This window comes from Phalangium opilio, unplaced genomic scaffold, assembly GCF_054372755.1.
Source record: "Phalangium opilio isolate 3A_F unplaced genomic scaffold, DU_Popi_V2 ptg000098l_1, whole genome shotgun sequence".
In the NCBI taxonomy this organism is placed as follows: Eukaryota; Metazoa; Arthropoda; class Arachnida; order Opiliones; family Phalangiidae; genus Phalangium; species Phalangium opilio.
In genome coordinates, this window is record NW_028324201.1 from 2917550 (window position 1) to 2942053 (window position 24504).

At 39.8% G+C, this 24504-nt stretch overlaps 1 protein-coding gene and 1 long non-coding RNA gene across 4 annotated transcripts; one reads left to right on the forward strand and one right to left on the reverse strand.

The window, feature by feature from the left end:
• The first annotated feature begins 4618 nt into the window (after positions 1 to 4618).
• On the forward strand, positions 4619 to 5932 carry LOC149634485 (uncharacterized). Of its 3 annotated transcripts, none has more exons than XR_016373578.1 (3): positions 4619 to 5233; positions 5296 to 5423; positions 5506 to 5932. It is a non-coding gene; the product is annotated as an uncharacterized LOC149634485 (long non-coding RNA). The 3 variants fall into 3 exon arrangements; XR_016373577.1 differs by having other exon boundaries at positions 5327 to 5423; XR_016373576.1 differs by having other exon boundaries at positions 4619 to 5423.
• A 7596-nt stretch (positions 5933 to 13528) lies between these two features.
• Positions 13529 to 17542, reverse strand: LOC149634486 (uncharacterized). Its single transcript, XM_089850961.1, has 9 exons — positions 17508 to 17542; positions 16513 to 17444; positions 16111 to 16446; positions 15975 to 16047; positions 15741 to 15905; positions 15516 to 15684; positions 15187 to 15404; positions 14805 to 15124; positions 13529 to 14747 (listed from the first exon to the last, which is right to left on the reverse strand). Exons 5-8 carry the CDS (start codon positions 15750 to 15752, stop codon positions 15077 to 15079), a joined length of 447 nt encoding a protein of 148 aa, XP_089707087.1. The 5' UTR covers positions 15753 to 15905; positions 15975 to 16047; positions 16111 to 16446; positions 16513 to 17444; positions 17508 to 17542; the 3' UTR covers positions 13529 to 14747; positions 14805 to 15076.
• Positions 17543 to 24504: the final 6962 nt, after the last annotated feature.

The window sequence follows — 24504 nt, forward strand, 5'->3', positions numbered from 1 at the left end:
AAGCCTTAGTGTGACGTCACCCATGCTATTTGCTCATAGAATCAACCAAAGCGGTACCAAACATGGCTACCGCCCACTGCTAATGTTCCGCCCGTGACGTTTTACCTAGGCACCGACGTCACATCTGAGATAGCTCTATATTATTGTATGTATTAGTCTCCTTATTTAATTTTATTGGCTGTGCCCCTGACCCATACCGGGTTCTCATTGCTTCTAAAAACTGAGCCTGCATTTCATTGGCATAAAAATTAAAATTATTTATTTATTAGATTGGGTGGGTAGTTGAAGATAGTGATAGTGATAGGTGAATCTTCGTGTTTTAATTTTGAGTTCATTTCATACTTTGATTTGCTACGCTATTTGTGAGTGATATTATCTTTTTGTCGCTCGATGCTCTCGAGGGGAAATCGGTGATCGAATAATCTTTCTCGCTCGTCGTCGTTCGAGTGCTTGCCATCAATTGAAAACACTTAAAGGAACCTCCTTATCTTTAAAGAGAAATTACGAAACACCGATTTGGAATATTCGTAAGAAAACACCAACGCCGTTTTGGTTCGGTACAAACCTTCTTAAGACTCTTTCAGACGATCCAACTTTTTGACTCATCTCGATGGTTTAATAAGTTGTATAGTATAGGTTCCATGAGTTTAAGTATATGTTCCATGAGTTTATAGTATATGTTAAATGAGCTTATAGTATAGGTTCCATGAGTTTATAGTATATGTACCATGAGTTTATTATATGTACCATGAGTTTATAGTATAGTTTCCATGAGTTTATAGTATAGGTTCCATGGGTTTATAGTATATCTACCATGAGTTTATTATATGTACCATGAGTTTATTATATGCACCATGAGTTTATAGTATAGTTTCCATGAGTTTATAGTATAGGTTCCATGAGTTTATAGTATAGGTTACATGAGTTTATAGAATAGGTTCCATGAGTTTATATTATAGGTTCCATGAGTTTATAGTATAGGTTCCACGAGTTTATAGGAATGTTCCATGAGTGTACAGTATAGGTTCCATGAGTTTATAGTATATGTACCATGAGTTTATATTGTAGGTTCCATGAGTTTATAGTATAGGTTCCATGAGTTTATAGTATAGGTTCCATGAGTTTAAAGTATCGGTTTCATGAGTTTATAGTATATGTACCATGAGTTTATAGTATATATACCATGAGTTTATAGTATATGTACCATGTGTTTATAGTATATGTACCATGTGTTTATAGTATAGGTTCCTTGAGTTTATAACACGGAATTATGATCGAAGCACGCCTCGCGGTAACAAAGGGAATCATTCAAATAACAAAGGTTTGCAAGGGCTATACAATATTGGTAATTAGACTCAGATAGGTCCCGAGGACACGCATTTACAGGGTGTTCCAAAAATTATGAAATACAGCGGGTTTTATCAAAAGTCTATAGATATTCAAACAAAAAGTACACTTCATTAACAATTCCCTGCCTTTGTTTAACTGTAGACGATGTGTAAACTGCAATAAGCAAAGTACGTCCCTCCTCCCGCTCCAATTAACCAACCGCCTACAGGAACTAACGAACCTATCAGATAAAAGTGCCTTTGACGGAAATTGCTTTATAGAAATCAATACGTGATTTGATCATGTTGGCGATCAAAGAAAAAATAATGGGAGATTTCGAGTAGAAAAGGTTCTATGACATTATCCAGTTAGGGACGCTGTTATGATTGAAGGAGTTCTTTAAGGATGACCCCTGAAATAAAACTAAGAAATTGAAAGGCAATTCTATTTAAATATAAGGTTCATCCCTAAATCCCTCTAATCGTAACTTGTTTTGTGTACCCCTTGTAGCGGAAGGTCATAGAACATTTTCCACTCAAAATCGCCCCTAGATGTAACTGTTCTACGGTCCTATTTGTAACAACTCTCGTATAATCAAAGCTTCCTTTGGATCCAAAAGTATTGTAGGCTCGTAATTCTGGTTCCTGAAAAGGGACGACTCTCATTTAAAATGCAATTTTTAAATCCAATTCAATGAGGTATTGTGTATTTTAACTTGGCCTTTTCCAAACTGTACAATACTTTTATAGCAATTTTATTGCTACGAAACCAAATACAAAAGTAAACATATAATATAAACTTGATTTTTCAAGGATTTTTTTCGCATTTTAAATTTGTGGATGACGAAAATTATGGCACTAACACTTTAAAATAGGACAAGGAAGGGAGAGGAATTAGTCCACATCAAAATGGGGACTTCTAGGTGCTCGAAATACGTCATCTATCCTACGTAACGACTAAGTGCGTGAATAGAAAATTCAGAGACCTGCGCGGGTCTAGTTTTGCAGGCCCGATCCGAGCCCAGCCCGGGATTGAGCATTTTCAAAAAGTCCGAAACCCGGACCGGGTCCGAGTATTTAGTTGGTTTTCAGGCCCGGTCCGTTACTAGCATTAACCAAGCCCGGCCCGGCCCGGTCCGTCACATTGGATGAATTGAACAGGCCTGGCCCCGTCCGTGACACGTCGTGCAGTTGTAATTTTTATATATTTTTAACATATCATCAATGAATTAAATTCATATTTACTTTTGCGTCGTGTATTATCCATTTCTTTTGATAATGGTTTGTCCATTCCAAGAAGCTTATACTCATTTAAATTATCTTTCATTTCAATTTTGGATTAAATGAGAATCAAGGTTGGCCCGGCCTGAATTTTGAAAAATGAACAAAAGCCCGGCCCGGCCCGATACAATTTTCAAAGGTGGAAAGGCCCGCTCGGCCGGAGCAGGACTGATTCAGGATAGCTTGGTTTTTGGGTTAATGAAGTTGTAAGCAACTCAGATGCGTCGCTTACTAGTTTAAGGCTTTTTCAGACGATTCAACTTTTCGACTCAGCTTGTTGGGTCAACTCGAATTGAATCAAATTGTTGAGTCTCCTTTTGATGTACTACATATATTTCTTCCCCCTCAGCAATAGTGGGTCGGATCGACTAGTCAGTTTGGCAGTCTACCCGATAGTCCAACTACTGCAGGTACATACTGGGACAAGTCGAAAGAACTCTTACCCGTTAAGCGGTCGGCCGACATCTTTTATGATTACTGCAAAAACTCCTTATCTTTAATAAGGGAGAAAACATTTCTATAAGAAATTTGGCATCACGCAAATTGGCAGGGTTGAAGTTAATCTTATGATTTCTTCGTGTAGTTATGTAAAAACGAAACCGAGTTTGACGCTCATAATTTGTATGCCTGGGTGTGTCTGTGGCTTTAGAAATACAATAGTTCCGTGAAACCCCTTTAAAGGAATAGTGACGTGATTTAAAAATTATCACAAATCTAAAGAAAACCTTACTTTTTTGAGAGTTTATACTCTTCTGATTCCAAAAATATATTTGATAAATATTTAAATATGAGAGAAAAAACTTCGAAAACTAGAAATTTGGGAGGCAAAATCAAATTTGCGGAGATTTTTGGCAGGTTTTTCTCCTTACTACGTTACTCACGGCATCTCGCGGAAAAGCCAAGCGCCCAAGACTCCCGACTCTACTAATGCCGCGGCGCGAATCTGAATAAAATAGGCTTAACGCGGAGACACTAACAGGCGTCACGTGAGTGACATCTAGAGAGAAAATTTCTCCTTACTACGTCATCAAACGAAGCAAAATTTTAACAAACAGAATACTTTGATTGCAATTTTTTAAATTGCGACGAAACCAAATAAAGAAGTAAACATATCATAATAAACTAGATTTTTCATGGATTTTTTCGCATTTTAAGTTTGTGGATGACGAAAATTGTGGCACTTACACTTTAAGAATCACTTAGAGTTTACGGGAAATCATTTTAGCACTGTTAAAGGCGTCGAGTGAAGATTTTCTTTCATTGATAATTTTGAAAGTGATAGGGAGTCATTGGTGAATTAAAATGGATTGGGATTAAGGATTACTTATCCTTATTAACAATGACGGTACAATGTACTCGATAGAAGGAGCCTTACAAACGACGAAGCTCTAAGCTGGCCGGGGCCATCTTGTTTAAACGATTTTTATTGAGAAAATAGGTTTGGGTTAATTGTTGCTATTGTAGTATAAGTATTGAATCGCGGACCAAAAATCTGTAGAAATCATGTCGATTAATTTAATCATTAACTTTTAATTAACTTAAAAATAACTTAAACGTGCCAGTTGGAGGGGGGACTCTTCATATCATATCCTGGCTAAGCTTTTATAAAAGATATGAGTCTTTCAAGTGGTTTGTTATTTTCGTTGACTACCTGTCTTATCTTCAAATTGATTAGCGGAATTAAACTCAAACATATTTCGTATCTGATTAATTCTTGGGAAGAATGACACTCTTCAGTTTGAAAAGGCGAAGGATTACGAATGATAACACCAGGGAGCCGCGTTGACACATTCAATTGAAACCCATGACGAGGCTGTAACCATCGCTACGAAGGGAGATTTCAAAACGATCAGTTCCAAGTCTGCCGCCGTATTCTGCAGGCTTAGCCTTCCGCGCCCACTTGGATTCTCGTTGCTCATTGGTCCGTAAAGGAACTGGATTCTGGCTTATTATTGGCGGCTTAGGTTTCGACTTTCAAGACGAAATTGCATTGCGGATGTCCACCAAATTTGAAATACGGTTTTTCGACGGGTAGATCGTTCAGCGTCATAAACCGGTTAACTCACCGGTGCTTTTGCTTTAGTTTCTGACGCTGAACGTAGCAGACTACACTTCATCATTGTTAATGGTGACTTGGGGAGTAGTACGGTTAATATTTGCGAAGTAAGGATGCCTATTTGAAGGGGGCCAAATTATTTGTACCAATATTGTTAACTAAAAGTAACCGTAAATTTCTAGTGTAAAGCCTTTCAGCTCGTGATCGAAAATTACTTCAACCAAGGCTTAGGTGTAATGTAAGATTTATGTGACTTAAATTATCGTTCTGCGTTGTTAGTAGATAACATGAGCATCGAATAAGCCAACTGTCCATAATTAAAGCCATTCAATTCTCATAATAATAATATAATTAATATAATATATAATATTAATTATAATATATAATAACATCCTACTGCTATGCTGAAGTGGGTTCACTCAAGGGTAATGAGACAAAAACGTCATTCAGTATAAACTTTCAAAGTGTCACAGCCCTATAGGGTACCATTGACTTTACGTGTGATATAATCAAAGAAAGTAATTATGATAGATGGGTTTAAAATTAAATGTTGCAGTACGTTCAACTGGTAAATATGGTTACTGAAGTGTCTAACAATATAAATTTGAATGAGTTTTTGTTGTGCTAAAGATTTGGAATAAAACAGTGGTTTAATTGACAGTGTCACACGAATGGGCTACTACAGTCAATATTGATGACGTCCACGGTTTAATCTATAATACAAACTTGAAATTGTTATAATTAACATCAAATACCATGTATTTACCACTTTATTTCGAAAATATTACAAAAATTTAATAAATTTTTAAGGCTACACAAAATTTTGATCTTAATATACAGGATTTGGACATATGGAGGAATCATACCATTTACACCAGGAGAACAGAAACCCGTCTCTTTTTGTCCTCCATGCAGCCCGGCCTTCTGGTGTAAGTTTCATTAATGCTCCATTTGTGTAAACTTGTAAACTATTTATATACTGGATTTTGCTGCTACTTAATGTCACCTCAAATGAAGTAACATTAGCCTGCTTGTGTAAAAGATAAAAGACAATGTTTGAAGTTACATTTGGATGTAAAATGTTAAAAATAAGCAATTATATGACAACGGCAAAAATTTGCTCTCTTGTCATGAGAGTAGCGACAACGTTTCATCATAAACTGGTCAAAATAAAGCTATATGTTCTGAAATATCGTTCTGTATAACTTTATTATGATTTTAAAATAGATTTTTGGTAGAAAGTATGAATAAAACTGATTGAAGCCGACATATTACAAGAAACTTCCTGTTTCGACTTTTTCATTTGCCTAATTGACCATTTAGGCAGATCTTAGATTTAAGTGATAGTAGAGTGTAAGTTTGCCTAATATAGAAGTGTGTCGTCTTTATATGTGAAACTGGAGAAGCTACAACTTCAGTTAAAAAGCCAAAATAAGTTGATCGCAATCAATAAGATAAGTTTCATTCAAGGTTATACCATAGAGTGTGCGACACTATCGAAACAGGGTGAAGTCTTAATGGTGTCCTTTCGTTCGAACATTTATATGTCGAATGTCATTCATGTAATTGGTAATCTTCACGATATGTATGACTTATTGGTACAAGTACTTGTATTGATATTCGATCGAGGTACTCGATACCAATAATAAGTACTCATTCAGGACTAACAGAAATTAGAAATGCCGATTAAACCCGGGAATTATAACCGAAAATCTATTGTTTTAGGCGTCTTCAACCTACAGAATTGTTTTTACGCTCGTTTTTCTCAGCTTATTACTTGGTGACATGATACATTCTACCCGTGAACTGGAATGGCATTTCAGAACAGTTACGTCTTCAATTTCTGTGCATTGGAATCTCTCTTTCATTAAGACAAATAGGCTCTCCAAAGCCTAACCAGTGTATTGCGCTCAATATATCTTAGATAGTCTTGCATGGTTCAGCTACACACGCCCCTTTCAATGATAAAACACCTCTGCTACAAGGTTTTTGACGACCAGAATTAACCCCTGTTACAATGCTATATTTTAGTGAAGATTGTGACGTGATATTATTAAAATGTAAAATTATACTTCGTCTACCATAAAGTACACTATCGTTACACATTAAATACTTGAATAAACTTCCATTCCAGAGTCATGTTACCGAGATACAGTACACTAACCCTAAACATGTGGGAATTGGGGAAAATAGTCTGCTATTTGAAGGTTCACGAAATAGATGGCGTAAATAACCTAAACATAGATGTAAAGGTTATTGCACTGACCTTTGACGATAACCGACACAAAATGCTGACCTTACACCGTACGTTCAGTGTCAATTGAAAAGTTAACTGAACTGAACCACTATCGTTCTTTGCTTGCGTGAACATCCAATCTCAGCCCAGAATCCAATTTCGGCTCGAAAACTAAGCCGCCAATCAAAAGCCAGAATCCAGTTCTCTATGAACCAATGAGCGAAGAGAATCCAAGTGGGCGCGGAAGGCTAAGCCTGCAGAATACGGCGGCAGATCTAACAAACATCACGTGATCCATTGAACGGTTGAGGGAGATTAAAGGGGTCACCTTGGTTTCGTTGGATATTACAATGGTGTCTCGCAATTTTCAGGTTTAAAAAGTGTTACTGGGGGAGAGGCGAGCGTCAAAACGGTGCTCATCGATGTGCGATTAGGAACCAGGTCCAAGAAGTCAGAGACATCAAAATGGTAAGTGATGCAATTTCGAGTTCTTAATTAAATTGCGCGACTCGCAAAAAATTCCTTTTATACGTGAAAAGTAGGATATTTGTTTTGTAGAACATCAGATCAAATAATAGCGAGGTTTCATAGAATAATTTAGGAATAATGGAACATTGGTTTCGTTTCGGTTTTATACAATTTCACGAGGATGCCAATTTCTGCATAATTTTCGAGAATCATAGCTCATTTCCGCACAACATTTTTGGCACACTTGCGCACAGATTACCATAACCCATTTCCGCAAAAGATTTAGGGTTACAGGGTTCGTACAAAATACTTTTGGAATGAAATTCCCTAACTTTTCCGGGTTTTCCCTGACTAAATTGCACAAATTTCCCTGACCATTTGCAATAACGTACATGGCGAACATATATGAAAACCAATCTAAATTCACTCGAATAATTTTTGCACGAGTTGTTATTCTTATAAAAATAAGCCAATTAATTTTTTTCAATTTAACTGTAACTAAATACAAGTCACGGAAAGGACATTTACGTATTAGCTAGGTGTGGTAGAGGTGGGAAGGGCGTGTTCGTCTCGTATGTGCTAATGTAGTACAGTATTCATGTTTTCTAACTCGCTAACTTAATATTCGAGATGGCCCAACGTTTGGTGTACATTAAGTTCTTACCACATCTAGATAAAAAGGTCTTTTCGCCTATCCAGCCTCCACAGCCAATCCACAATCATATACACTAACAGATCATAATCGTAAAGCCAGTATGTCTTTCACAACCTAGATAAAAACCTATAACAAATACACATTGAAGGGTCAGGAGATATTTTCAACGACAACTATAAATAAATAGCAGCAACCCAGCCTTTACACATAGTGCCCTTTCCGTATGAAAATGAATCTCTCATTATAGCTACCTTGCCCGTATTCTCCATCCTCTTTCGCTAACCCCAAAAACCGGAGTAAGGAGAAAATATTTTAATCCGTTTCGATACGGCCGTCCGTCAAATGAACCCAAAACTTTATCCTCGCCGCAATCAAACCGGGTGAATACTTTGACGATGCCGATCTTATTTCTTTCCCAATGCTTTGAAGAGCCTAAAGAGGATCTTTTCTTAACTATAGGTCCAGACAAACTTGTTTTACGTCCATCCGAAGTCGGAAAATTGCCTTTAACTCATGCCATAGCGCTAATGTATTTCCTCTCGCAATTCTTTCACATTACGAGCTCCAACGTGGTAACGGATCTTGCCTTAATCGCTTTCTATCCACGCTTGTTTTTCGTGTACCCGAGGTTAACTCACAAACACACACACACACACACACACAATGCTACGTTTAAACGTTGTGTCAACGTGAATTTGCTACCTGGGATAATCTGTTACAAAATTCCAACGACCAGTCAATTCTTTAGTCAACCACACTAATCACCACGACATTGCATGCGTAAAGTCCATCATCTGCAGAATCTGGAATGTCTACATTTCCTTCTGCAGCTATATGCCAATCACGGATAGGAGTCGTTCGTAAATCTCCGACAATTCTTTTAGCCATTTCTTACACGTTCCAGTTCTTCCCGTGTAGTTTTTCATTCGAGCAAATTTAGCTGACCAGCTACATTACCTCTCTAATCTGACGATGTCTAAAATTAATTTTACATAACTGTACTTTAGTTTGAGAAAAAACATGAATGTAGATTTAGTTTGAGAAAAAACATGAATGTACATTTCTTCTAACACTTCAAAGAAGACAATATTTTTACCATTACAACAATTGAATTGGCTTAAAGAATAGCTTAAATTAAAATATGTGGCCAAACACAGCGTAAGAAGCTACTTATTGATGGCTCCTCACTGGAAGCCATTAAGAATGCTGGTTTCGTGGGCTTCACTGGAGTAGACAAGGGTTCCTTCAAACTCCATCAGAACACGGAAGCCACTAAAACCACTGTAGCCGAGTCTGCGGCAGGAGGTGGGACTAGCGAGATGGGGGATCTCGCTGTGGAGCTCTCTGGCGTCGCTCTAGGAACAGAGGGGGAGGGGGGCTCATTCGGAAGTCTGTTCTTCCGTGGATGAGTCCACCCCACTGGAAGAATCGGATGGGACCCTTCGGGGTTCCGCCGATGAGCGTTCTAGCGGTCCTGGTGAGGGGGAGGATCTTGGGACTGGGAGCTTGCCTGTCAGGGGGGAGGTGCCACTAGCCCTCTCGGGACTGATGAGGTGTAGCTAGGTCCCTTCTGAACCCCTCTCTTAGGGACCATGGGGACGCTAAGTGCGATTCAAATCAATCTGCACCATAGTAAGGCGACCTCTGCGGTACTCTGCAGGAAGTTTGCTATAGAGGGTCTTGATCTGGCCCTCATACAAGAACCGTGGATTTGCCATGGCAAAATCCTCGGTCTAGACGCGGCGGGGTCACTATTTTATGACCAAACTGCTGCTAGACCTAGGGCGTGTATTCTGGTTCGGAGGGATCTTTGCTGTATCTCTCTACCGCTGTACACGTCCCAGGACACGCCGGCCGTGAAGCTAGTCCTGGCCACTGGGCATGCCAAGTTGACTCTCACGGCTGCCTCTGCATACTTTGCCCACGATGCGAACTCTCTCCCGACAGTTGAGGTGATCAATTTGGTCAATCAATGCGGGTAGAGGGGGGACAAAGTAATCATTGGCTGCGACGCTAATGCTCATCACGTCACGTGGGGCAGATGGTCACACCCCTAAACTTACTTCACCTAACGATCTTGATAGGGCTGCTGGCGACTTACAGTGCTCTATCATTGAGTCGTTTCACCGGAACTGCCCACTCAAGAACGTTAACCGCTCGAGGCTTGTCCCTTGGTGGAATGCGGATCTCAGCCGGCTTCGGAAATACACGCGCAGGCTCTTTAACAAAGCCAAGCGCACGGGTGACTGGACTGGATACAGGCTGTCCCTTAATACCTACAACAGGGCCATTAGAGCTGCTAAGAAGCACTCTTGGCGGACCTTCTGTGAGCAAGTCTCCAATGTCCCTGCACGGCTAGGGTCATGAAGATCCTAGTGCATGACAACACACATCGACTTAATACTATTAAGTTGCAGGAGAGTGTATACACTTAGTCTGGGGCTGAGACTCTCAAGCATATGCTGGAGGTCCATTTTCCTGACTCCACTTCAATCAATCCAACAAACCCTGACTCTCAATACCCTGTTCTGCACAGGGCGAAGAGGGAGGACTGGCTTGTAGCCAGGCAGGTTGTTACGATTTCCAAGCTTCGTTGGGCTGTCAACTGTTTTGAGCCCTACAAGTCTCCGGGACCCGATGGGGTCTTCCCTCTGCTTTTGCAAGAGGGCTTGGACCACATCGCCTCTCCGTTATGCAAAATCTATAGACTTTGCATCGCTCTCGGTCACATACCTCGTGACTGGAAGCGCTCTAGTGTCATCTTTACTCCCAAGCCCGGGAAGGTTTCCTATCTCGAGGCGAAGGCATTTAGGCCCATATGCCTGACCTCCTTCTTCCTCAAAATCCTGGAGAAGCTGGTGGACAGGTACATTAGAGGCGAGGTATTTTCGGTAACTCCTCTCTCTTCTTCACAATTCGCTTACCAAAAAGGTAAATCAACTGAGACGGCCCTTCACGGCCTCACGAATTGCCTGGATAGGGCATTCGAGCTTCAGGAATTTTCACTGGCCATTTTCCTCGATATCGAGGGGGCCTTTGATAAGGTCTCAATCTCGGTTATTACTGAAGCTGTCAAGAGATTTGGCATCAGCGACACTCTTGGCCGCTGGATTAAGTCCATGCTGACCGACCGAGAGGTGACGGCGTCTCTCCTTGGGGACTCTCTACGGGTGACTACCAGTAGGCGCTGCCCTCAGGGTGGAGTGCTCTCCACACTGTTGTGGTGCCTGGTGGTGGACGAACTCTGGGAGAGGCTCGGGGGTTCTGGGCGCTCTCACTGCTTTGGGTATGCGGACGATGTGGCGATAGTCTTTAACTGGAAGTTCCCGGCTACTGTCACCGCACTGATGAGATCTGCTCTCTCTAACGTGGAGCAATGGTGTCAGGCGGTCAACCTCACTGTTAATCCTAAAAAACTGTCCTTGTTCCATTTACGAGGAAGAACACTAAGGATCTGTTCAATGATATCTCTTTCTTTGGCCAGGTCCTGACAAAGTCCACCGAGGTGAAATACTTGGGGGTGACTTTTGATTGCAGGCTCATATGGAAGCCGCATCTTGATCGGTGCATCAAGAAGGCCAAAATGCTTTTCTGGAGGACCATGAGCTCTGTCTGCCAGACTTGGGGCCTTAACCCCAAGGCTGTACACTGGCTCTATACTGGGATCATCAGACCCATACGGGGCGCTTGTCTGGTGGACAAGGGTCTGGCTTAAAACGGTGCAGGCTGCCCTGCGCAAGCTTCAAAGGCTTGCCTGCATCGGTGTTACGGGGGTCATGAGATCAACCCCAACTGCTTCCCTGGAGGTGCTCCTTGACATGCTTCCTCTTCATCTTTTTATTCAGGAGGAGGCTGTCATGGGGCCTACAGGCTCCACATTAATGGCTGTTGGGTCCCAAGACTCTGGGATTACAGCCATACGAAGCTCTTCCGGGAGTACGCCGAACTCGAGCCGTCACTAACGATGTGCTCTGACAAAACTGTTACCAGTTTTGACTTCACTAAGCCTTTCAGCATCCACTTTCCCAGTCGGGCCGAGTGGACTAACCTGCTGCCTCTTGGCACCGGAGATGAAACTATTTGGTTCATCGATGGTTCCAAGACTGACTCTGGCTCTGGCGCCGACTATTACTGTCAAACCACAAGGGTCGGTTTTTCTGCTTGCCTGGGCACCTTCGCTAGTGTGTTCCAGGCGGAAATTGCCGCGATCTGTTATTGCGCAGATTACTGTATTACCAAAGGGTATACCGGACGGACTGTGAGAATTTATTCTGACAGTCAGGCCGCTCTGAACGCGCTGAACCAGTGTCAGATTACCTCTCAACTGGTGCGCAGCTGCCTTGATCTGCTAGCGTGACTGGCATCCTGCAACAGGGTTCTGTTGTACTGGGTGCCAGGGAATATCGGATATCATGGCAATGAGCGAGCCGATAGATTTGCGAAAAGGGGTGCGGAGGCCAAGCTCTTGGGGCCGGAGCCGGCCGTCCCCATCCGTTACAGGCACGTCAAACGGTGTCTGCATGACAGGTTGACTGTCATACAAAACCAGCTCTGGCATAACATGGAGGGCCAGAGACAGACAAAACTGTTAGTCAATGGTCCCTGAAGGTCTCGTGCTAGAGACCTAATTTCACTCAGCAGATGGGATATTAGGCTGGCCACCGGTCTTCTGACCGGGCACTGTCGGCTTAATAGGCACCTCCATCTGATGGGTTTTGCCGACGACCCTCTCTGTAGGTCGTGTAAGGAGAAGGAAGAAACATCCGCTCACGTACTTTGCGAGTGCGACTGCTTCGCCTCGCTTAGACTAGAATATTTTGATTCACACACTTTGGAGCCCTCGCGGGTTTCCTCTATTACGGTGGAGCGAATTCTTCGCTACGCTGTGGCCACGGGTCTATTCAAGGCCTGAACACGAAGGTGCACAATATGCCTGTGGCATCAGTGCTAGGGCGCGAGCCCCCTACTCACTAATAATAATAATAATAACGTGTTTGCCAAAACTCCATCCCTAGAAATCAACTTCAAGCGCAACTAAACTTTCTGTAAATAATTCTACCCATCTATTTCCAAGCTTTGGTACTTCATTTCGGAATTATTAATACACAGATGGTCTGCTCAAAGCTTATTGTATTATTTTTTATTTAAATTATGTATTAAGTATTTATTGTTCTACATTTGCGCTGTTCCCGTAACCACCACGAATAGAATTTGCTTCTGTAGTGGCCTGAGATTTTTATCGCAGAATAAACAAATAATGTAATTATCAGCAGGAAAAGTTCTTTTCCATTTTCGTGGTGGGACATTACATTTTCAGATAGTGTTTATGAAAATAGTTTGAAGAATAATTCGATTAAAACAACGGCTACTGATCCAGACAAGAGTATGAAGAGCAAGTAGAAAGGAACGAAGACTTTACTCAGGTCCAAGGCAACGGTGCTTTTCAACGATCTCTTCCATTTGACTGTTACTATTAAGTAACGCTTCTCAAAAGATATGAAAACTTTCGTTTCGAAAATCGTTTTTAAGCTGAAACAAGACGGTCTTCAAGCCCCTTAATCAGTTAACTATCAAATTCGTAGTCGTGCCGACCTTAGTTGAAGGATTTCGCGCAATTGCGGACATGCTCCTCAACCAAGAGTTGTTGAAAATGAAGTGCAAATAGTCGAAGCCAACATCGTGCTGCGAATAGTAAAGACCTCCGTTCTCCACCAAGTACTTTTTAATCTCAGAAACAGATGTCAAGATTTCTTCCGATACCCAACTCATATAGGATTCGACCATGATTAGAGCATTTTCCCCGAAAATAATTGGAATCTATCAGTCATGCTTCATATAATCCGTTACAGCGCTAATCAGTTTCTCTTCATCTTGTGGTTTTTGATTCTTTGAACAAGTTTTAAGTTACTTCGCATTACATCTTCGTTCCGTTAAGCATTGGTCCTTACAAAAAACCATCGACGAAAGTTAAAAGTTTTTGGGTACGCGACTTCCATATAGTTTCAAGAATATAAGAACTTAATTTTCTTCTTCTAATAGTAAATAGCTTAATGATTATTTGAACTTCATATCTACGTTATTAAAGAAGCAATAGATTTAACATAATAATTCTAATTGAATTCACACGCTAGTGCAATGTTTGACACATTAATATCATAAGTGCATTATGAACCCCTGATAAGTTAAAGAGAAGATTTTAAACGATTCCGTTTGAAGTAGAAAGAAAATTTCCAAAAAATCCAAATTTGTGCTAATCTTGAGTTTCATCCAAATGTAATTTTGGCGTACGAGGCTCATGATACAAAATCTGAATCGATTTAGTTGCTTTTTAAGCTAATTCGGTTCATACGCTTAAATATTTATAGTTAGTTATTTTCATATCATAATGAAATAATGAGAAGACTTAAATTGACATCAATTGAAACGATTCGTGATCAAGATTTTAGAAGAGTGAAAATAGATTTTTGTTTGTGGTTTCAAGGAATTCGATTTCATGTCCTTCGCTTCAGCCTTTAAGCAAAGTGGTTCAAAATTATTTCGATTATGATGGCGGCTACTGTTCCTGACAACATCAAGAAGAGCTAGTAGAAAGGAACGCTGACGCTGCTCAGGTCCAAATCAGTCGTGCTGTTCGACGGTCTCTTCCACTTGACTTGTTCAACTAAGTAATGCTTCTCAAAATCCAGATATTTCAAAACTTGAGTTTCGAACAAAGGTTCAAAGCTGCAATAATAATCTCATCAGGTGCGTTAATCATATTGCCCTGAAATTCGTACGGACCTTAGTTGGAGGTTTTCGTGCAATTGCGGACTTCTTCTCAACCAAGAGACGTTGAAAATGTAGTGCGTGTAGTCGAAGCTTAGTGCTTGCTCCGAAAAGTAAAAACCTCCGTTTTCCGCCCAGAATTTATTACTCTCGAGATCAAAAGTCAGAAATTCTCCCATCGTCCAAGTCAGAAGGGAATCGGATATTATGAGAGCTTTTTCCCCCGATAGAATCGGATTGTATCCCGCAAGAACGAAATAATCAGTACTAGACGTAAACAGTTTCTCCTAATCCTGCGCTTCAAGCCATTCCTTTACATTTGGGTCGTGGTCTGCCTATAGATACGCATCAATGACATGAGAATAATGGAGGACTTACCACGGAAACGCCTAATTACCAAAACTTGAAGGTAGTCGAATGTTTCAGAATCTTCTATTATTATAGGTGGAATTCCCGATTTGATCAAGTCCGAGAGAGTGTCGATGTAATTGTAGCTTTCCGTCGAGAACTCCGTCCGCAAAAAACAACCCAAGAAAAGCAGAATGAAAGTCACTCCTATCAGCCACGAGGAAGTGAGCAGACGACAAGTAATGTGGGGCAAAACGGATGGAATCGCTACAAAGCATAATTATATCATTTAATTAATATCATGATTAGAGCGAGAGCCATTAAAGGGTAGATAATATCTGGTAATGGGATCTTTTACACGAGCACTTAACCGATTACGTTCTGCGCACAAGAGCGACGCGTTCTCCCAGACGTTATCCAGGGTTTCTCGGGCCATTTTCTTGACAACTTTCTTGGTGGGCAACGATTTGTATTTGTTGGATGTGATGGAGTGAAAGACGAGCAAAAGTGACAGAAGGACCAAGGCTGACCCCAATAAAATCACCACCTAATTGAAACGAATGAAATTCAATGATCCGGGTAGTGTACTTAAGAAAAGGTTACTTGAGCGTCCATATTTAAGAAAGAAAAGGAAGTGGTGAAGACTTTTTTGGGGGGACCGGACACGATAATCGTTCTGGCCCTCGTGACCAACGGAGACGGACTGAAATATTTCTCTCGATCGTAGAAAAATGAGCTTGGCTGAACTTTTGTGAAAACATTAGCGTTCTAAATGAGAGGGTTAAAAAAGTGCCTTTATGCATATGCAAATTTCTATCTGATTTCTGTTTGACGTACTTTGAAAACATTAGGAGTAGTATATATATCATTATAATCCAAATCGCTCACTTTAGACCCTTCGAAAACCAATCTAAAATTATCGAAAGAATTAAATTGAGATATTATGATTTATAAGTATGAATCTAATAACCACCAGTTTTAAGACGTCGTTTCAATTTAATCGAGTCGTAAAGGGCGAATTATCTTCAGATAATCGAGTATTCTTGGGAAAACGAGCGCGTTAACACAATTCTTTCTCGTTCGACCCAATTACTCGAATCGAATAGCGAGTGGTATGAAAAATACTTCATGTTGAGGGATCGTTTCAGATAATCCGCCGTGTTATTGGCTCTCAGACTCCCAAGTTTCCGGAAAAGAAATATTGAAACTTCAACTGCCATCATGATAATGAATTGGTGGAAACGCGAGACCGAATGTTGATAATCTCACCGTAATTGTCGATACATTTATTGGTGTTTCTTGGGCGTACCTATAATGAATAGTTTTAAAAAATCGACAGTAACATGTATGATTTGAAAATTCAAATTCTTGATACTTGTATTTAAAATATCGATCATTTCCCATAAATTCAAATTGATTCATCGCCATTTTGAAGTCCAAATTATTCGTTGCAAGTGCAATCCGAAACCCTCAAAGGCTGTAAAGAGTTGCTGATAGGTTTTCGATTGTTATTAAGTAACAGCGGAAAAACCAAAATGCTTAACCTCGCTTGCTGTTCAACCACTCAAGAAAAGCTCAAACATCTAAACAAATAAAGCCTTATTATTTTAAAGTTTCCAGTTATGTATGAGATTTTTCCAGTAAAAAACGGGAAGAATTGGAAAGATTAGTCTTGAAAATAGAGCTTCGGAGTTACCAGTTTTAAGCTAATGCGCCACGAGAAATTTGTTAGTAAAAAGGCAGGGCGTTAGGCGATTGGTCGGAGGACCTTCTTTAAAAATATCCTTAAAATCTGAACCTAATTTGAATCTTAAAATCTTCCAGAAGTATTTCCTGAATGTTTGACTATGCAGACTGGTCTTATAATTAGTAGAAGAATCGACAAAAAATCACTTGATTTTCTACTTCACCCTCCCTTTAAAGCTTGACTCGCTAAAGAAGTAAATGCGGTTCACTCATATGACGTCTAAAACCCATATAGTCTGGTCAATATGGTTTCTACTGTTGTGGATAACAACTGTACTCAATCGCACCTTTAGAAGGAGCACAATTTAACATTCCTTTCCATTTTCACGGCGGAACATTACATTTTCAGATAGTGTTTATGAAAATTGTTTGAAGAATAATTCGATTATAACAACGGCTACTGATCCAGACAAGAGTATGAAGAGCAAGTAGAAAGGAACGAAGACTTTACTCAGGTCCAAGGCAACGGTGCTTTTCAACGGTGTCTTCCATTTGACTGTTTCTATTAAGTAACGCTTCTCGAAAGATATGAAAACTTTCGTTTCGAAAATCGTTTTAAAGCTGAAACAAGACGGTCTTCAAGCCCCTTAATCAGTTTAGTATCAAATTCGTAGTCGTACCGACCTTAGTTGAAGGTTTTCGCGCAATTGCGGACTGCTCCTCAACCAAGAGGTGTTCATTTTCTAACATTTAGTTGTGATTCGATTGCTAATAAATTTCGCACTCGAGTGCCAATTTTTATTCGTAATAATATCACAAGCACATAATAACCCATTACGAATTAGGGTAGATTTAAAATTATGTAACGTGTGTAATATTTTTAGAAGCAGAAAATGTAAATTGTATTTTAGATTTCGTGTCGTTACATACTAAATTTTCAGCGTTTAAGCAAATCGTTTGAAGATTATTTCGGTGATAGCCACGGCTACTGTTCCTGACAACAGCATGAGAAGGAAGTAGAACGGAACGCTGACGCTACTCAGGTCCAAATCAGTCGTGCTTTTCAACGGTCTCTTCCAATTGACTTGTTCAATCACGTAATCATTTTCAAGATACAGATACTTGAAAACTTGCGTTTCGAAAATTGGTTCCATGCTGTAATAAAAACATTGATCAAGCGCTTTAATCGGTTTACTATAAGCAATTAGTACCGACATCAGTTGCAGGTTTTCGTGCATTTGCTGTGAGCCTCTCAACCAAGTGGTGTTGAAAATGAGGTGCGAGTAGTCTAACCCAAGGTCGTGCCGCGAAAAGTAAAGACCTCCGTTTTCTGCCAAGAACTTTGTACTTTCGGAATCAGATGACAGGTATTCCCCCAAGAACCATAAAAAATATGGGTCCACCGCGATTAGACATTTTTCCTTAGAAATAATCGGAATGTATCCATCAACGTTCCCATAATCCATTCGAGAACCGAAGAGTTTCTCTTGATCTAGTGTCTCTAGCCATTCTTTAACAACTTTATCTTGGGTTGCCTATAGATTCGCATCAATGACGTTAAAAGAATGGAGGACTTAACACGACAACGGCTATATTTACCAAACATTTCAGATAATCGAAAGTTTGGCTTTCTTTGAGAACTATAGGTGGAATTCCCGCTTTGATCAAGTCCGAGAGGGTGTCGATGTAATTGTAGCTTTCCGTCGTGAACTTCGTCCGCAAGAAACAACCCAAGAAAAACAGAATGAAAGTCACTCCGATCAGCCACGACGCAGCCATCGGACGACAAGTAATGTGCGGAAAAATGGAGGGAATCGCTATAGGGAACATAATTATGTCTGTCGTTATGGCAACACAATCTCTGGTAATAATTCCATACGTTCGGCGCACAAGAGCGAGGCGTTCTCCCAAACATTTTTTAGAGTTTCTTTTGCCAATTTCTTGACAACTTCCTTGGTGGACAAAGACTTGTATTTCTTGGTTACGATGGAGTAAATGACGAGCAAAAGTGACAGAAATACCAAGGTAAATCCCAATAAAATCACCACCTAATTGAACCAAGAATGTAATTCAATGAAATGGATGTTGAATGGATTGTAATTGCAAATTTTACTGGAGTGTCCATGTTTAAGAATGACAAGGAAATTGACGTGACTTTCTTCGGAGCCACGGACACGATGACCGTCCTGACTGTTTGGAAAACCGGAGCTGGACTGAAATATTCTTGTCGGCCCTCGAAAAATGATCGTGGCTCTGGTATCATCATAATATTTGCTTTCTAAACAAACAAGAGTGATTAAAATTTCTATATCTGTTTACCCTTATTTCTCTTTCTCTTACGTTGAAAAAATCAGGCGCGGTGGATATTTTAGAAAGCTCATTATTGGCCACTTTATGCTCTTCGTAAATTGACCTGAAACCATAAGATCATAATTTTCCATAAGTCAATGCATTTTGTTGCATGTTGCTAGAATGGTGCTTTTTCATTTCGATTGTGATAGATGATTTCTATACGAAACCCGATTTGATTAATCGAATATTGGAAGAATATTTTCAAATTTTGCTTTTAATCGTTATAAATTTCGAATAATCGTCAATTTAATACGTTTAAAATTATTCTAGTCGATATAGGCAAGTAATATTAAAATTATGGAATATTCGCAGCACCCATTTGACCGAACCAGCGAGAAATAGTTTGTTAACACGAGTATTTCTGACTAGGGATGCAACGATTCGTAATTTTTCGGAATCGGCCGATTCGATGCATCGGTCTCTAAAAAATCGGCTTCGGCCGATTAATCGGCCGAAGCCTCAAGGTTATACGTTTTAGGCATTAGTATAGGAGTGCTACTTGTCAAAAATGTTAAAGGACAATAATCTATCTGGTTTGGTTTCCGAGATACTAGTTCATTTTGTTCAACACACATTTTGTCCATTCTTTCTGCTACAACTTAAAGCGGAAATCTGCTCAATATTGCCCCTTGACTTATACTTCACCTCTAGACACCAAAAAAAGAGAGAAAATGTGCTGCCACCTATAACTTTAAAATTTCGTTTATGAGCAGGGCTATTTTTTTGGTACCAGTCCTGGAAATAAGCTTATTTTCGTTCACCTTCACCCCTCCCCACTCCCCACCACGCCAATTCCACAGCAGACGATGTTTGGGTTTCAGGACAGAAACTCGATTTAGTAGAAGATAAAAATATTTCGTTTATCATGAAAAAAACCGAAAATGAACTGTTTTCCATTGTTAAATGTGAATGTGGAGACGCTTCGCTAACGTAAATAAAATACATAAAGGCAAAGTTTATTAAAATTTTTATTTTAATCCTTTTTGGCTAAATTGAAGAATAGCCCCTGCTCTTCCAAACATAATAAATCATATACCAAAAGAAAGCTTACGCCTTCCTCTATTCATTGCACACCATTATAATCAGCGCAAACAATAATTAACATTAAAAACTAATTATATATATATAGCAGTGCCAAGGGCTTTGCCGGAACTCGCTATGATGATACACGCGTCCGGTACCAAAAATATAAATACAATTATAGTTTCAAACATTCGAAGTTTCAGTGATCAAAGAATCGCATTTTTAAAAATACAAACCGCACCTAACCAAACCAAACCTAAAATAACGTCTATTTTTTTGCCGCTCCATGGTTATTTACAATGCAATAATACAGTATGTGAAAATCAGTACTTTCCCGACTCCCATCGCTAGAGAATGTGATAATTATTGCAATTTTCAAAGGAAAACTTACTTGGTCATAGGTCATTTTCTCTGATTTTATTATATTCATGACAATTTCCTTACTCTGACGCAAATGAAGCCTATGAACACCTTTTGTAATAATTAAATAATAACAGCGTGAAACTCAAATTCCAAAAATTTTATTTTTGGAATTTAATTGCGACGTTATGGGCTCTCAAAAGTAGGCCGAAAAACAAGGAGATTTTGCAGATTTATAGCACTAGTATTGTGGTTTTGACCCAATTGTTTTCGATTATTGAGCACAAGGCAATGATCGAAATAAGTTCAAACCTAGTGGAAGACCGTGAACGTGTTAAACGGCCAAAAGCGTTAATCCCTTTGTTTTTATTAATGATTGTAATTAAAGGTAAGGAAAGTAGCTCAGATATCGGTTACTTGTTTGTTCAGATGTACTGGTAACTGACCAGTCTTTTATTCTTTATTTCAATTAGACACATTATTTTTACAATAGAGAGTTTAAGCATCCCCTTAACGAGTACGTGTAGCTACCTTCCACAGTGCATTAGACCAATGCATTGTCAAAGGTGGCTACACGTACGCGTGTAGGGGATGCTTAAACTCTCTAATAATTCGAATGAACCCCTTAAATTTTACAATAAATCGAATCGAACCCATTAATTTTACAATAATTCAAATAGAACCCATTACATTTACAATAATTCGAATTAAACCCATTACATTTACAATTATTCGAATTGAACCCATTACATTTACTCTAATTCGAATTGAACCCATTACATTTACAATAATTCGAATTGAACCCATTACATTTACAATAATTCGAATGAACCCCATTACATTTACAATAATTCGAATCGAACCCCATTACATTTACAATAATTCGAATGAAACCCAATTACATTTTTCTACAAAAACTGTTCAAAATAAGCACCATCAACGTTTAAGCAAACTTGCGCGCGTCGTTTGAAAGATTCACGAGCACGTTCGAAGATTCGTGACGTGTTACGGATGCTAACACATCCATCAATTAATTACCCTTTGTCGTAAGTCTTCGAAATCGCGAACTTCACTTCGGTATACCAAGTCCTTGAGATGGCCACAAAGAAAAAAATCGCATGGGTTGAGATCGGGAGATGTTGCTGGCCACGCAACAGTTCCGCCTCGACCTATCCACCCCGATCCGGGGAAACGCGACATCAAGATATCCTCTAACTTGAAGATTAAAATGGGGCGGTGCGCCATCGTGCATGAACCACATTATTTGTCGCAGTCGTAACGGTACGTCCTCTGAAAGCTCCGGTAAATTGTCTCGCAGAAAGGTCAAGTACGCCTCCCCATTTAGCCTCGGTTGCAAAAAGTAAGGTCCAATTAAATGATCTCCTACAATTCCGCACCAGACGTTCAAACTAAACTGAATTTGATGTTTCATGACAGTGGTCGCGTGCGGGTTTTGCTGCTTCCACTCGTGATAGTTATGTAAATTAAGTATCCCATCACGCGAGAAATTGGCCTCGTCGGAAACTAGCAAAGTACGCGGAAAGTCTAAGTCATATACCCGTGCCACAAACCACTGGCAGAAATCGACCCGTCTTGGATAATCAGCTTCGTTTAAAGCTCGTACCTTTTGCAAATGGTATGGGTGGTACTAATATCCTCGAAGGATTTTCCAGACGAGTACATGGTTAACGCCCAATTGCCGCCCGACGCTCCTGGTACTGGTTGTTGGATCATCTTCGAAAATTGTCAAAACCGCATTTCCCCGAGCCAGTCCATAAATAAGATGCACATCGAGTACTCTGCATTCGTGAAGTAGACCATGACTAGTTCCAGATAAGCTTCCAAATGTGCACGTACGCCATGAAGCACGTTAAGGAACAAACATTTAAGTCGTCTGTAAAAAACTTACAACTTCTCACGTTGAAAACTACCCAAATGTTTAGACCAACACAACATAATTTGTTTTTAACGTTAAAAGTTGTAGGTTTTTTATAAACGGCCTAAATGTGTGTACCTTAACGTGCTTCATGGCGTACGTGCACATTTGGAAGCTTATCTGGAACTAATCATGGTCTACTTCACGAATGCAGAATACTCAGATATGCATCTTATGCGCTTGTACCAGGAGCACTTTCCTCAACGACAAGTTCCCAATCGACAAACATTTACGGCAGTCGACAGACGCTTGAGAGAAACCGGGAAACTTCAACCGTCGGTACCTGAACCTCGTGCGGCGATTGTTCTCGAGGATGTAAAGGACACCGTTTTGACAGTTTTCGAAGATGATCCAACAACCAGTACCAGGAACGTCGGGCGGCAATTGGGCGTTAACCATGTACTCGTCTGGAAAATCCATCGAGGACATCAGTTCCACCCATACCATTGCAAAAGGTACGAGCTTTAAACGAAGCTGATTATCCGAGACGGGTCGATTTCTGCCAGTGGTTTGTGGCACGGGTAAATGACTTAGACTTTCCGCGTACTTTGCTAGTTTCTGACGAGGCAAATTTCTCGCGTGACGGGATACTTAATTTACATAACTATCACGAGTGGAAGCAAGAAAACCCGCACGCGACCACTGTCATGAAACATCAAGTTCAGTTTAGTTTGAACGTCTGGTGCGGAATTGTAGGAGATCATTTAATTGGATCTTACTTTTTGCAACCGAGGCTAAATGGGGAGGCGTACTTGACCTTTCTGCGAGACAATTTACCGGAGCCTTTAGAGGACGTACCGTTACGACTGCGACAAATAATGTGGTTCATGCACGATGGCGCACCGCCCCATTCTAGTCTTAAAGTTAGAGAATATCATGATGTCGCGTTTCCCCGGAGGTGGATAGGTCGAGGCGGAACTGTTGCGTGGCCAGCAAGATCTCCCGATCTCAACCCATGAGATTTTTTTCTTTGGGGCCATCTGAAGGACTTGGTGTACCGAAGTGAAGTTCGCAATGTCGAAGACTTGCGACAAAGGATAATTGATGGATATGATAGCATCCGTAACACGCCAGAAATCTTCGAACGTGTTCGTAAATCTTTCAAACGACGCGTGCAAGTTTGCTTAAACGTTGATGGTGCCCATTTTGAACAATTTTTGTAGAACAATGTAATTGGGTTTCATTCGAATTTTTGTAAAAGTAATGGGGTTCTATTCGAATTATTGTAAATGTAATGGGTTCAATTCGAATTATTGTAAATGTTATGGGTTCTGTTCGAATTATTGTAAAATTAATGGGTTCGATTCGATTTTTTGTAAAATTTAAGGGGTTCATTCGAATTGTTGTAAAACTTAAGGGGTTAATTCAAATTATTGTAAAACTTAAGGGGTTGATACGAATTATTGTACACTCTAAAAATTGAGCGTGCTTTTGTAGTTCAAATTTAACTTAATGCATTCAATTTTGAACAAGCCACAACTGCGACGCTCAAAATTTAACAGTTGCATTCAAATTTGAAAGCCTCTCCATTTCAGCGTTCAAATCTAACTATCTTCATTCAAATTTGAACGAAGACATTATTTGGCCGTTCAAATATAAACACTACCATTCGATTTCGATTGTATCATATCTCATCGCTCAGTATTACACGCGGCGATCAAATTTGAACAAGAACCCTCTGCGTTCATATTTACACAAATTCAATAAATTTGAACAATTGTCCACCGCGCTCAATTATAACCAGTTTCGTTGACTTTTGCAAATTTCAAGAATACATTCAAATTTAACCATGTGATTTCAATTTTTAACAAGTAAATTAGATTTTGACCTTGTTCATTCAAGTTTAATTCTGACACGTTTCGTTCAAACTTAACCAAGTTCATTTTTGAAATAAACCATTCAAATATAAAGAACTACATTGTTAGCATTCAAAACTGTAATTACTCCACTGTGGAACTGATGTGATATGTTTATAAGACATGGTATGTCACTTCCTATACTTTTAATGCT